The sequence below is a fragment of the Onychostruthus taczanowskii genome, unplaced genomic scaffold (assembly GCF_017590055.1).
Source record: "Onychostruthus taczanowskii isolate IOZ18803 unplaced genomic scaffold, ASM1759005v1 scaffold99, whole genome shotgun sequence".
Lineage (NCBI taxonomy): Eukaryota > Metazoa > Chordata > Aves > Passeriformes > Passeridae > Onychostruthus > Onychostruthus taczanowskii.
The window spans coordinates 373,282-386,558 of NW_024507990.1; the positions used below are offsets into that span (position 1 = coordinate 373,282).

The window sequence follows — 13,277 nt, forward strand, 5'->3', positions numbered from 1 at the left end:
GGCCGGGCAGGTGTGAGGGGCGGTGCGGGTGTGAGGGGCGGCGGGCCGGCCCTGCCGCGCCCTGAGCCGTCCTTGTGTCACTGCCAGCGCCGGGCCCGCCGCGATGGACGGAGCGGGGCGGGAGCCGGAGGAGGGCGAGGAGCGGGAGCCGGGTGCCATCAGCGACAGGAACATCCTGGACAGCTTCACCGAGAGCCGCGAGGTCGCGGAGCTCATCGCCAACCTGCGGGAAGCCTTCGGGGAGCTGGTGACAAGGGAGATGGCCGTGGAACGCTTCATAGGTGAGCGCGGCAGACAAAGGGAGCGGTCCTGCTGCTGCATGACACTAACATTTCATTGTGTATGATTCGTTTTGTTATTGCTGGTTGCCAAAAAGGGACCAAACCGCTAGGTTTTGGGTCAGTGATAGTGCTGGAACGTTATCAACGCGTAGTTCAGATGTGGCGTTTTGCTCATTTTGTTTTCTATATAGATACTCTTTTATTACCTGGTATTTATTGCTGTAAATGAAAACTTAGGTCTTAGATTCCAGAAATCTGAATTCTGACTTGTTCTGGGCCTTCAGTTTCCTGTTCAAATTCAGGCCATAATTTAGTTAAAAGTTTGTAGTCTGTCAAATAAGGCAGCTCTGTTACTCACTGAAACACACGCATTTTGTGCTTTGAAGTGTCAATTTCCTATTTTCCTTTTCGTTTCATGGGAAATGTAAGGAGTGACTCAATCCATACATCCTTGATCCATACAGATCATGTTTGTTTTTTCCAAGTGGAGGTAACTTGGTTTGACTCTTGTGCCACCTGAGCAGAGCTGTGCTGTCCCTGGGCCTCAGCTGAATGTGGAAGGACCACAGTGAGGTGCATGTGGCAGTGTCCAGGGTGACCAGCCTCTTTGAAGGCACATCTGTGTCTTGGGTCAATATTCTGATGAGGTGATTTGCAAAAGTTCATTCAGTGCTTTGTGTATGTGCAAACTGAATTTAGCAGACTGGCATTTTGCAAGTATTTTTGTGAAGGATGGAGAAATTGCAAAACTCACAGTCAAAATATTGGCCCGGCAGCTTTGTTTTTGTCAATAAGAAATGAGGTGGGCAAACAATAAAGCAGAAACCCCCAGATTTGGAGATCTGACCCTGCAGAAGTTTCTCAGTAGCATTACTGTGGTTGGCTGAACTGACTGTTCCATCTAAATGATGGACATGGAACTGCTCAGACAGAAGGATCTCTCATTGCTGAGGTTGTTCAGCATCACAGAGCAAATGTCAGATGTCAGTGGGACAGGAAGAACCATAGCTGGAAAAATCACCTTGCTGTGCCTCTCTGGCACATCACGTGGAGTGTTTCTTTGCATTTAAATTCTATTTATGAGCTTTCTGCCTGTGTGTCATTGCCCAGTAAATACAGGCTGAACAGACATAGAAAAGGTGCTGTGGTTCAGTATTGGGTTATAATATTTTGTGTGCTCAGGTGTCATTGATTCATTGATCTTTCTGGGCCAAAATGTCCCAAACCTGCCAGGAGGCTCAGTGTGTGGGTTAGAACACTGACACATGGGGAATAGCTTTTATCTGGGAGCAGGGAATGCAGTGATCACCTGTTCCAGAGGGTTTTGATGAGAGTTTCCAAAGCATTCATGATGCTCATTTTATGATTAACCATTAGAAACAGAAGTTTGGGAAGCAGTTTAATCTGCAACTACAATTTTGTAGGAAAATATAGGAAGATATTTTTTGAAATAATACTTTTAGAGCATCTGGTTTATGTTCATTCTCTTCAGCTTTTATATTTGGGGTTTTATTTTATCTTTGCCAGGCTGTGACCTGGGAAAAGATTTTGCTCCTCAATTCCACTTCTGCTGGACAGCTGTTGCGTTGGTGTTGCAATTTGTGTTCACTGGTTCTGCTGTTGGGATGCAGCATTAATTCAGGTGGGAAGCCAGGGATGATTAGGAGCTGAAGTTTCCCTCTGGGGGGTGTTCTGGTGTCCCAGTGGAATTGCACACGGTGCTGTTGGATGGTCTGGTGTCTGAAAGTGGTGCTGCAGTGTCATCCACTGGTCAGCTGCAGCACTGTCATGTCTTCAGTGTTGATGTGTCAAGCAGAGAAAAAGGACAGAGAGCAAAGCTGTTTGTGAGGGAAACAAATACAGAAAAGGGAGGTTAAGGAGGTTTTGGTTTTCTAATTCAAAAGCTGTTTTCTGACCAAATAGCTAAAATGAGCCAGGCAGTCTCCAGTGCCACACTGGATCACTCAATGATCTCCTTAGGTATCCATCTTTCATTTCTGTATCTGCTTTTTGTTGATTCTGGGTTTAAACTGAAAAGCTTTTGTGTCTGAAAGCTCTGGAAAGTTTTTCTTTTCTTTTTTTTCCAATACTTAATTTCAATTTGTCATTTCTTGAGTCAGTATCCAAAAGGAAGAGACTGTGTCTCTAGACACAGAGTAAGGGATGTGAACAGTTTTGAGGAGCACAGTGGTAAGAGCTGCAGTTTGCTTCTTGAGGTTAAAATTTGTTAAGCACTCTTTGTTCTTTGCTGAATAATTCCCTGTATTCTATTTCAAAACAAGAAACTAGCTCTGAGGATTGTGAGGAGCAGCCTCACTGCAAAGTGTTACTGGTGGGAGGTTTGCCCAAGGAAACTGGAGATGCTCCTGGGGCTGGGCTGATGGCTCAGTGGAGGTAAATAAATGAGTGCAGTGTGGCTGTGCTTGTACTGTGACTTGGAGTTAGAGACTGCTGTGTGTTGGGAGAGACCTTAGAATCATCTCATGGCACCCTCCCTGCCATGAGCAGGGACACCTTCCACCATCCCAGGTTGCTCCGAGCTCCATCCACTCGATGCTGTTCTGACTTTGTGACCTTGCTTACAGGTGCTGGCAGCTCAGGGATGCAGGACTCTTAAGCTAAAACTGTTCAGAATCAGAAGGGATCTCACAGTTAAGGCTCTGGAAGAGCCTTGCAGTAGTTTATTACAGATATCTTTTCATTTTCAGGTATAATGGACAAGTACCAGGAGCAGCCTCACCTTTTGGATCGTCACTTAGGTAGGAATGTCATCCTTAAATAATTTTTATGTCTATACTTAAAAATCCGTTACTCTGGAAGATCTGGGTTTGCATTACAGGATTGCTGTGGCTGATAGTACTTCAATTTTATAATTGTTATCTCCCTCTGTTCTATCACAAGTACAAGAAACTCTGTGACCTGCATGTAGGCTCACTGGCTTTTCTCTCCTTTCACTAGAGGGGATGATGAATTCCTTGTTGGAGATAGTGTGGGACAGTGGATCTCCTCCCCAACTAGTTCATCTGGCTTTCAAATTTCTCTACATCATTACAAAGGTAAAAGAATCCTAAATTTAATGTTCTTTAACTGAAATTCGTATGTTATGAATGTTTTTTGTTATTTTCAAAAATATTAAAATAAGTGTTTCATGCAATTAAATATTTTAAACTGTACTGTGAAAGATTAGTTCTCTTGCTTCCCATTTTCATGATAGCTTATGTTATTTAATGATCCAGATTAGTAAAAATCTAGATCTGAATGCAAAAGAAAATGCAGACATGGAGGTACTGAGTGATAAAACATGAGTTATAACGTTGAAAAGCAAAATGTGATGAGCAGTTAGATGGAGGTGGAATTTACATTTGAGCACAAGAGAATATTTTTGGGCTGTAAGGGCTGAGCCCTGGAACAGGTGGCTCAGAGAGGTGCTGGGGTCTCCATCCCTGGGGTGCTGGACACCCCATGGCCGTGGTCCTGGGCACCCTGCTGGGTAACCCTGCTTTACCAGGAGGGTTGGACTGCACAATCTCCAGATGTCCCTTGTTTTAAAGTTAATTATCATGTCATGAATTCTTAATAACTTTGTAAAAACACAAAGTTATATATCACAATAAAACACGAAGTTCAATGTCACAAGGTCTTTAAGACTTTGATTGCATGCTTACTCTCCTCATGACATGAGGGTCCTAATCAAGACATTCCTCCAAGGGTCTTTCCTTTCCCCTCAGGATGTGTTGGTGCTGGATGGGTTCTGAATTGTGAAACTTTCTGCTTTAGGTGAGAGGCTACAAACGTTTCCTGCCCCTGTTCCCTCATGAGGTCCGGGACCTGCAGCCTGTTTTGGATATGCTTGCAAAGCAGAACCCAAGAGACCCTGAGGTGAGCACTTGCTGTACTTTTTGTGCAACTTTTATGTCTCCAGTGGAAAAAGCTGAAGGAAAAAAATTGGGAAAAAGTATATAAAGCACTGACAGACCCTGTCTGGTGTTTACAACCTGGATTAGGTGTGAAAACCATCATCTTGTCACAGAAATACCTTCCCCAAGGAGAGGCCTTGGTTTTCTTTCATGGCATTTGTTCCAAGGATTTAGAAGCAGTGGCAGTAGAGGTACAGATAGACTCTTTAAGCACTCATGTAAGGAGCACATTGGTTGTAGTAAGAGTAAGAAGGGCAGTGAAAGGTATTGAATCTCTAAAAGGAGTAAAATACTCCAGTCTGACTCCAGAATACTGTAGTTTATATTCTTATATTTTTAGATAAGGAAAAAGAAGAACTCCAGAGAGCTGGAATTTTAAGAGACATCATTATCAATTATAAGTAACAAAAATCATGGGTTTGAAGACAATTGTATTGCTGCTCTAAAGTAAGGCTTTTTTTAACAAACATCAATTCTGACACTTTGGCTGTAGGTGTACAGCTTTAAATCTTGAAAAAACTTCCTTCTTTCTTCAGAAGTTGTTGCAATAAACCCATGAACGCAAGACATAAGAAATTAAGGAGAATTCTGTTACATTTGTGAGTGGAGGCACAGATAGCAAGACATAAGAAATTAAGGAGAAAAACAGAATTCTGTTACATTTGTGAGTGGAGGCACAGATAGGCTGAGGGAAGGAAAAACAAGAAAATGGGAAGGTGTAGTTTTCCTTTGGGAAGGAAACAAGGTTGCCTAGATTTCTGGCTGGGGGTGAGGGTCCATTAATTTTGTTACAGTTTTGCTGTTGGGGATCCCCTGTAGTTCTGTCTCCTCTGGAGTTTCAGGGCACTCATGTTGGGAATTTCCCCTTCTGATCTTTGAAAGTTCCTTGGAGCCAGGGGTACTTTGTGCTCTTGGCAGTTCATATTGCAGAAAATGAGGTAAAAGCCCTTTGTTTTACCGTTCCTTTGCAGACCTGGGAGACTCGCTACATGCTCTTGTTGTGGCTGTCCATGATCTGCCTGATCCCTTTTGATCTGGCCCGTTTTGATGGAAACCTCGTTTCCCTGGAAGGGCAGGCTCGGCAGCCCACCATGGATCGCATCCTGGACATGGCCAAGGTGAGGAGAACACATCCTGCAGTGCTTTCACACTGGGCATGTTTGGCCCAGTCATTCTGTATGTGGTACATGTTAATATGTTCTGGGTATTCCTCAGTGGTATTCTTTTCTGCATATTATTTAAGCCTGTGTTTTTGTGTCTGATCTGTAAAGAATTTTTTCGTACTTCTGGATCTTCAGTCTGTTGTTTGCTGCTTTAGAGTCAGGTGAGACTGGAACTTGTTTCCCCTGATGTAATAAACTGTTTTATCTGAGGTGAACCACTGCCTCTGAATATGTTAGAGGCTTTCAACACATGGAAGTGCCAGAGAGCTCCTCTGAAAGCCAAATCTGAGGATCCTAGAGAAAATCAGCATTTGATGAGAGTGAGCAACTTTGGAAGCTGTGACTGTGTGAAGATTTTTAAACAAATACATGAAGTTCCAGTGGGTGTCAGCCCAGGTGGCTGACTTGTCATGCTTTTAAGATAAAAATGAACCACCTCCCCTTCCCCACAGGTACCCCAGCAGCTCAGGCTTTTGGCACTTGCAGCACTAAGGGGCTCACTGCTTGTAGGCCAATCTGTCTGTGAGTTGAGGCTTCAGCAAATGAGCCTTCAGTGATAAAGCTGCTTTGAAAGGCACACAGAGGGATACTGTGCCTCAGACAGAGTTTGTTAAATGGAAAAATAAACTTTCTGCTATCTTAAGCTCAGTTTGTAACCATAATAATGACCTAATGTGTGGAATCATCATCCTATTTGTCGTGTAAGTATTCAGTAGTGTGTTATGTACAGAACTGTTAGACAGTTGGTTTTTTATCTCCAGTTATGAATTCCTTTACAGTCTGTTTTCTTTTCCCTTTAGTGTTACCTGGTGGTCAGTGACAAGGCTCGGGATGCAGCTGCTGTGCTGGTGTCCAAGTAAGTCTCTTTTGTGCATCTTGGCAGAAAGCTCCCATTCCTCCTGCTGTTTCTTAATCTGACATGGCAGTTTGGAGGGCTGGAAATTGCCAGCTCTCTGTGGGATATTGCTGTTACTTGAATTGGATGCAGCAGTGTTTGTTGGGAATACTGCTTCCTCTGCACATGAACATAAATTACAAAATAATACATTATAACGTAGTAAATTAATAATAATAAAATAATAAAGAATAAAATGATTAAAAAATTAATTACAAAATAATAAGCAGGGATAGTACATACACGTCTCTTGTTTCAGAATCTATTCCAGTCCACATTCCTGGATATTCTAGTGGAAGTCAGCTCAGGTTGTGAAAAGAGCCCTTTAAAAAGGGTTTTTTCCCTTTTTACAGCAGTACAGGCCCCAGCTCTGCACTGCAGCCTGTGCTCAGCAGAGGGCGCTGATTAATTTTAATTAGGAGTGTATGTTCAGAACAACTGTGGGAACAGAATACATTAAGCTGGTTCTAGTACCAGCTGTAATGGTGCTGTATAGTGGACTTAGAATTATTTAATTAATTATGAAAACAGCCTGGTGATTAAAACACTTCACCAGAAATGAGAAGGCTGGCTCCAAGGGCTTTCCCTGTTGTCACATCCCCAAAGCCAGTTCTGAGCATAATCATTGTGACACGAGGTTTGTGTGCCATCTCCTGGAGCAGGCCTGTTCCTGGGGTGGGCAGAGCACAACGGTCCTGGGACAGATGCAGAGATAAGATACAGGAGTCTGACTGCAGCAGGCTCTGGGAAAGTCCCTGGAGAGCAAGAGAAAGTCTGGGCCTGCTTTGTGCTCCAAGGAGTTGATGAATTTCAAGTGAAGTTTAGAAACATCAGGATTTGAGACTTCCTGTTTTCCAAAGTGAGCTGTTTCTCTCAGGGCAAAGGAGCTGGAGCATATTTCATGAATTCTCCTTTCTGCCTGCTCAGTGAGTGGTTGCAGTAGGAGGAGATGAGGCTGATCCTTATCCTGGACTTAGTCTGGAGGTTAGGGCACTCCTTTGGGAAAGAAAGGTTTAAACTCCTTGAGGCTGAGGAAGGGTCTAGGAACCAGCTCAGCCACTTCACAGGTCACTTCTCTCACGTGTGCCCTTGGGCCAAAGGCAGCTTCATCCTTCAACCCAAAACAACCCTCCTGCAGCTCACCCCACGTCCTCATTGTTCTGCTGCTGAGCACCACAGGGACTGGTTGGGAAGCCAGTCCATCCCAGCAGCTCACTGCTGAGCTGTTCTCTGTATTTGTTACGTTTAATACTCCCTCAGTCAGCTCTTGGGGCTGTTCCCCAGTTATCTGTAGGTGTAGGAAGGATCCAGGTCCTGGCTGTGGGACACATCCTCTTGCATTCTGTGAGTTGTGCTGGGTGGGCTTCCCCATGTGCCTTGTTTCCACTGGGTGAGTTGAGAACAGTAGTCTGAATTGCTGCTGCAGCAGGACCTGGTTTATAGGAGCCAGGACACTAAAGTGATGCCCTGACTGCAGCTTGGCTGCTCAGGGGGCTGAGAGCAGGTTTGTGATAGTTTAGCCATGAAAATCATCTTTTCCCTTTTCTAAGATGGCTAAAAACACATCTCTTCATCCATCTCGTGTGTTAAATGACAGGTGCTTGACTTTTTCAAATATCTGGATCTGCAAATGTAGCCCTGCTGCTTGATTGTTGTGGGCCTGACTGCTGACAGACAGTGCAAAATGGACCACTGATTTTCAGATTTACACAATGGCTGGTTTTGGTGAGAGAGGTGAAGAATCCTCCTATTTCGTTCAGCTTTTCACTGATTCTAACAGAAATAATTTTTAAAAAGCTTTGAAAATTTTGTTGCTTTATAATTAAGAAATTTCTAGAACCCAAGTTTTTTAGCTGGGTTTGAAGTGAAAACAAAGTTCCAGGTCAGAGCCTTGCTCAGAAACAGCTGGGCCAAACACAGGGTGGTTTGGAGTGTTCCCACCCTCGGTGATTTGGGGAAAGACACATTGAAGAATTATTTCCAGGAACTACAACCAGTTTAGATAGGAGGAAAAATCATTTTTCATTGGGTGTCATGAAGTCAATGGCTGCAATGTTTTTCTTTTTCTTTCCGTGACAGGTTTATTGTCCGCCCTGATGTCAAGCAAAGCAGGATGGCAGATTTCCTGGACTGGGTGCTCTCCATGTTATCCAAATCCTCCTCCCAGACCATGGAGGGCACTGTCATTGTGAATGGCATGCTCCAGGCCCTGGTAAATACTGGTTTTCCCTTAAAAGATAGACAGTTTGGTTTATGGCCATCCTATACTGCTACAGGAGGCCCTTGGCAGCAAATGCACAGAGGGGTTCCTGGCAATGAAAAGCAGAATTTTCTCCACAGCAGTTTAGACAATATAACTGCCCATGCATGTATATTTTCTTTTTTTGTCATCCCTAAATGAAAGTGAAATTGCCAGTATGGATGCTCATAAATAACTCTCAAAGTAGCAGTCATTTCAGTAAGTTTGAGTTTGTTTGCTAATCTGAATGAACTTTTTGTTTAAGTGCCCTTTCCTTGTGAATTGACAATGGCATGTGACTCAAAAGAGCTGAATTCTTAGTTTGGGTTTTAAAATTAACATACTATGCATGGGGAAAACATCTGCAGTACCTGAACTGCTGTTCCAGGGCACTGCTCCTCTTGTACATCCTAAGAAGGGCTATTTATAAAAGCTTTGTTGTAGTTTTACACCCTTAAAAGTGATGGGATGTGTTTTGAAATCCTGGGGTAACACTTCTGGTGCCTGTGCCGGTTTTGATGGCCGAATGTACTGGGGCAGAATGGGTTTGTGTGGAGGGAAGGATTGTTGTTCCTTGGTTTGGTTCTTGACCAAGGCAGTGCAGGTGAAGACAGATCACGAGCCCTTGTGCAGTCTTTGCAGTTGCACAGGTTTGAGGATTTGCTGGTGTTTGTACAAGTTTTGATAATTTGCATAAATTTGCTACTCTTCTTAACCAATCACTAAAAGGACTTGTGTGCAGTGTGGTACTGAACATCAAAGCAAAGGTCTGGAGCAAGTGTGTAGGTTATTTTTTTTGTTGTTTTCTTTTCCTCTTGAGCTCTTCCAAATCAGAAGGGAGCAGAAATGATCTATATTTAGAATAACTGAGGACCTGCTGCTTAAGCAGGAGGAAGCGTTCTTTGTGTGCATTGCAGCGTTTCAAAAGCCAGAATGATGTTTCATCATTTCATTGTCAGATCTGGAAAGGGAGACTGCCTGTTTGCCATTCCCGGGGCATGATGAGACCTGCAGGATGTATAATGCATTAGTGTTCTGTCATAATTCCTTTGAGTTTGGCTTTGGCTCCATCCACCTGTTCATTAGTGCGCACTAAGCGAAACAGGTGAATACTCAACAAGTAGAATCGAAACCAGAATGTGATACAATAGACCTGGGAGCAGAGCCTGCTGCTTTGCTTTTCTGGGATTTTTTTTTTTTCCCCTCTCCAGAGCTCATAATTCATGTTCCAGTTGGTAGGTATGGGCAGATTTGTAAAGCCTTTTCTTGCATTTAGTCTTCAATTTCTTCTTTCACTGACTACACTGAGTTGTATCATTAGGGAGTAAAGGTTTTCAGAGTGGTATGTGTATGCATGTCTCATTTCTCTCTCAAAGAGGGAAGGAAATATTTATTTCATGAGTTAGATGTTATAAATATCATATTTATATATAATTACATATATTCCAAGTATTTTAATATTAAGAATTTTGTTTCAGACTTGGAGCAACACTATGTCGTCAAACATATCAGCTGAAAAGAAATGTTCAAAATAAGTTCAATTCTAACTTCATGCAGTATATAATCTATTTATTCTATAAATAAATACAATATATTTTGACACAACAAGTAATCACTAAATGTGTAAAGCAGAGCACATCCTCATGAGGAGCAGCTAAAAGTTGTGGCAACAAGGTTCAGCATTCTTTGCCCTTGGATTCCTCCAGCACTTTGTTACTTTAAGAGTCAAACTGCAGCTGCTTGGCCACCTTTGAACAAGCAGGAGAAAAAAGATAATTTCTCGGTTTCTGGTCAGTACAGCCAGGTGGGGTTTGGGATTGTGCAGGTTTTGGGAATGATGTAACCCACCAGAGTGGGGATAAAAAGTCTCTCCACGTCACAGCAGAGTGAGGCTGCCCTGAACAGGGTGGGCTGTGGTGGGGTTAGGATTTTGTGCCACTTACGCTCTGCATTCACTGAGCGGCTCCGAGCGAGGCCGGCGTGGAAGAATTGCTCAGAAAAGACACGAAACTCCTGCATTTCAATGAAGTGAAACTGCAAGGCAGGGACGCAGCGAGTAGCTGGCCGTGGCTGGCTTTGATCTGCCTCTTCGTGGCCGTGAGCCTGGCTGATCAGGTGTGTGCTGCTGTTTCATCTCGCTCAGCGTGCTGTGCAGAACGAGTCCGGCCGTTCCGCGGCTCCTGTCGGAACACGCTCCCCGCCTTGCGGATTGTAATTGCGCTGGGGCTGTGGCTCTGCTCCCTTCCACCTGTCCTCAGGAGCTCACCATTTCCCAGCGGGGGGCACAGCAGCAGGCAGCTCTGCTGACTCTATTTCAGATTCACCGTTTCAAGCTGCCCTCCTTTGCTGAAACCTCTGTTGCTCTGTGGCATTTAATTCGATTCCGTGCCCCTGTCCATTTGAAGGACTGAAAATGTTGGATTGTTAAGCAATTGCTACTTTTTTATAACATTTGTTTACTTGAAGGAAACTTCTAACCTGTTTCAAGAATCTGCATTTTAAATTCTCTTGGTCTGGAGGTTTGCTTTTAAACCTGCCATTATATCAAACAGCTTTTTAGTTATCGCTGCAGGGCGCAGCACTCCCAGTTCTTGCGTGACAGAGATGTCATCACGTTGAGGTAGCCTTGGGCATTGAAACTTATTAAACCTTATTTGTTTTATAAGTGATTCAGTATACAAGTGTGAGTAATAATTAAAAAAAATAAAACGCCCTACACAGTGATCTGATGAAACTCGAGAGTCTTAAGAAGGAGGCATTTCCCTGAGCTGTCTCTAATGCAAAGGTTATTTAGCAATAGCTACATGCTTATGTAAATTTGGCTCCAGGGAAGAAAGAACTCTCTAACTCCATTCTTTCAGACCCAGAGGCACAAAAATAGAATATTTCCAAATAGAATGTTTCCCAAGTCTCTGTATTTTTGGCATTCTCAGAGAATTGGCTGTATTAGGATTGTCTATTGGCATTATTTTTTAAAAAAAGGGGTTGTTGCTTAGTGGTTTGGTGATAAAAGTGTAGAAAAAGCAGTGTTGGTGAGAGGTACAAATGTTCTTATGTCTGCAGGTACCAAGGGCACTGACTCCTTTCTACTCATGCCATTTCTCTCCTGACTGTCACTGAGTATTTCTTCTGACGTGGCCTTGTCTGATACTGCTGGGTTTTTCTCTTCTCACCAGAACTTTTGTGGTTCATTCCAGGTTCAGAAGTTCTGTTACCATAAAGCTGTTGCTTTTTCTTCTTAGAACGTAGTGCTATCTCAAGCTGCTGAATGTTTTTTACTTTCTGAGTATTTAAAATCCGTGGGTTTTGGTAATCTCAAGATGGAAAGGACATACTCTGCCAGCTCTCCATGTGTCAGTGTAAACATTTCAGATGTTCAGCTGATAAATAACTGGGATCACATGAAAGCTGCCATCACTGTGTTGGTGTCTGTCAGTGTTGGTGTCATGTTGATGCTCAACACCCAAACACGTGCAGCCCACAGCAGGAATGCTGCCTGTGTGGAGGCACAGTAAGAGCAAGGCCTTTAACTAACCCATTTTACCTTCAGCTGCACGTAGAATGCATTAAATATTCCCTGCTTCCAAGTGAACTTCAGTTCTGCCAGCATGTTCTCCCTCCCTGCTCCTGGCCCGGAGGCAGGGATGGCTGCTGGCATTCCTGGGGTGTTGTGTGGCTACCAGGGGGTGCTCCAGAGCAGTGCAAGGGATCATTTCCTGCTCTTCCCAGCGAGGCTGGAATTATCCTCCCAGTGCTCCTCTTGGTTACAAGCAGAGGGTAGATCCAGACTTGTGTCTCCTGCTGGGCAGGAAGATCCACTCGCTCCCCACCAGCCAGGCCACCCCTCGTGGTGATTTGTGTAGCTTGGGGAACAAGTCCTGGAGATGATCCCGACTGATAGATCTCCTGCAGGTCGAGCCCAAAGTGGGTTATGCAGACAATTGGCAGGTGTGGTGTCTCTGCTGGGATTATTAAGAAACTGGGCTTTGTTTGCCTTGCCCTGCGCTGTTTCTAAAGCAGAACCAGACTCGACAGTCGTCATTGCTTGCACACCACTGATTTTCTCTAATTTGTAGGTGGCTTAATTATTTCTAAGAGAAGGGAGTCACATACTTTTCGAGAGTTGAGCAGGTTGGGTGGGTTGCTGTGTGCTCTGTCCCGGTTAGTGAGGAGCCCGTGGCGCGGCTGCGACTCCGGGGTGCTCCCACAGGCAGGCTCCTCGTGCTCAGCCCTGCTGACACCAGCATGCCTGTGCAGCTGGCAAACCAAGCTTATTCATTGCTGTGTTTGGGTCAGATTTTTGGAAATGGTGTGCCTTGGATATTTTTCTTCCTTCCAGGCAGGAAGTTTAAGCCGGGTGCTGTAATGCTGATTTGCTCTTTTTGCTGGTTTTTTTCTTTTCTCATGATTTTCATTTATGCATCATGAACATTTCTTTTTTAATATGATCCCTTTTTACAGAATTTTTCTGGAGGAGTAACTTTGCTGTGCATGCCTGACTGTAGCATGTGCTGGAAGAAAATATTTTTTCTGCTTTCTCAAAAGCCAGCATTGGTTAAAGTGCTCTTTTATTTCCTTTGGGAAAAATGTATCTATTACACTTAGAAGTTTTAGAGATTTGGACTTGGGGATGCTTTTGCATGCTTTGATTCATAAATAAATAATGAACACTTCTCTTCTCCTCTACACACAGAAAAAAACCCTAGCCACTGAATTTCCTGCTGTGTTGAATATCTGAAGAATAGTTCTCCACAGTTAGGCTGTTACCTATTTACTTCTGTA

The 13,277-nt window shown here is 43.7% G+C and overlaps 1 protein-coding gene across 3 annotated transcripts in view; it reads left to right on the forward strand.

Annotated features, from left to right (window-relative positions):
- The window catches only part of TBCD (tubulin folding cofactor D), a 117,541-nt gene that overhangs the window by 240 nt on the left and 104,024 nt on the right, over positions 1 to 13,277 (forward strand). For all 3 annotated transcript variants that reach the window (XM_041427305.1, XM_041427306.1, XM_041427304.1), the window contains exons 2-8: positions 88 to 281; positions 2,990 to 3,040; positions 3,240 to 3,337; positions 4,059 to 4,160; positions 5,170 to 5,316; positions 6,162 to 6,217; positions 8,336 to 8,468. In XM_041427305.1, the coding sequence (XP_041283239.1) occupies positions 104 to 281; positions 2,990 to 3,040; positions 3,240 to 3,337; positions 4,059 to 4,160; positions 5,170 to 5,316; positions 6,162 to 6,217; positions 8,336 to 8,468 (765 nt within the window). In that variant the 5' untranslated portion in view covers positions 88 to 103. The remainder of the gene's footprint in view (positions 1 to 87; positions 282 to 2,989; positions 3,041 to 3,239; positions 3,338 to 4,058; positions 4,161 to 5,169; positions 5,317 to 6,161; positions 6,218 to 8,335; positions 8,469 to 13,277) is intronic.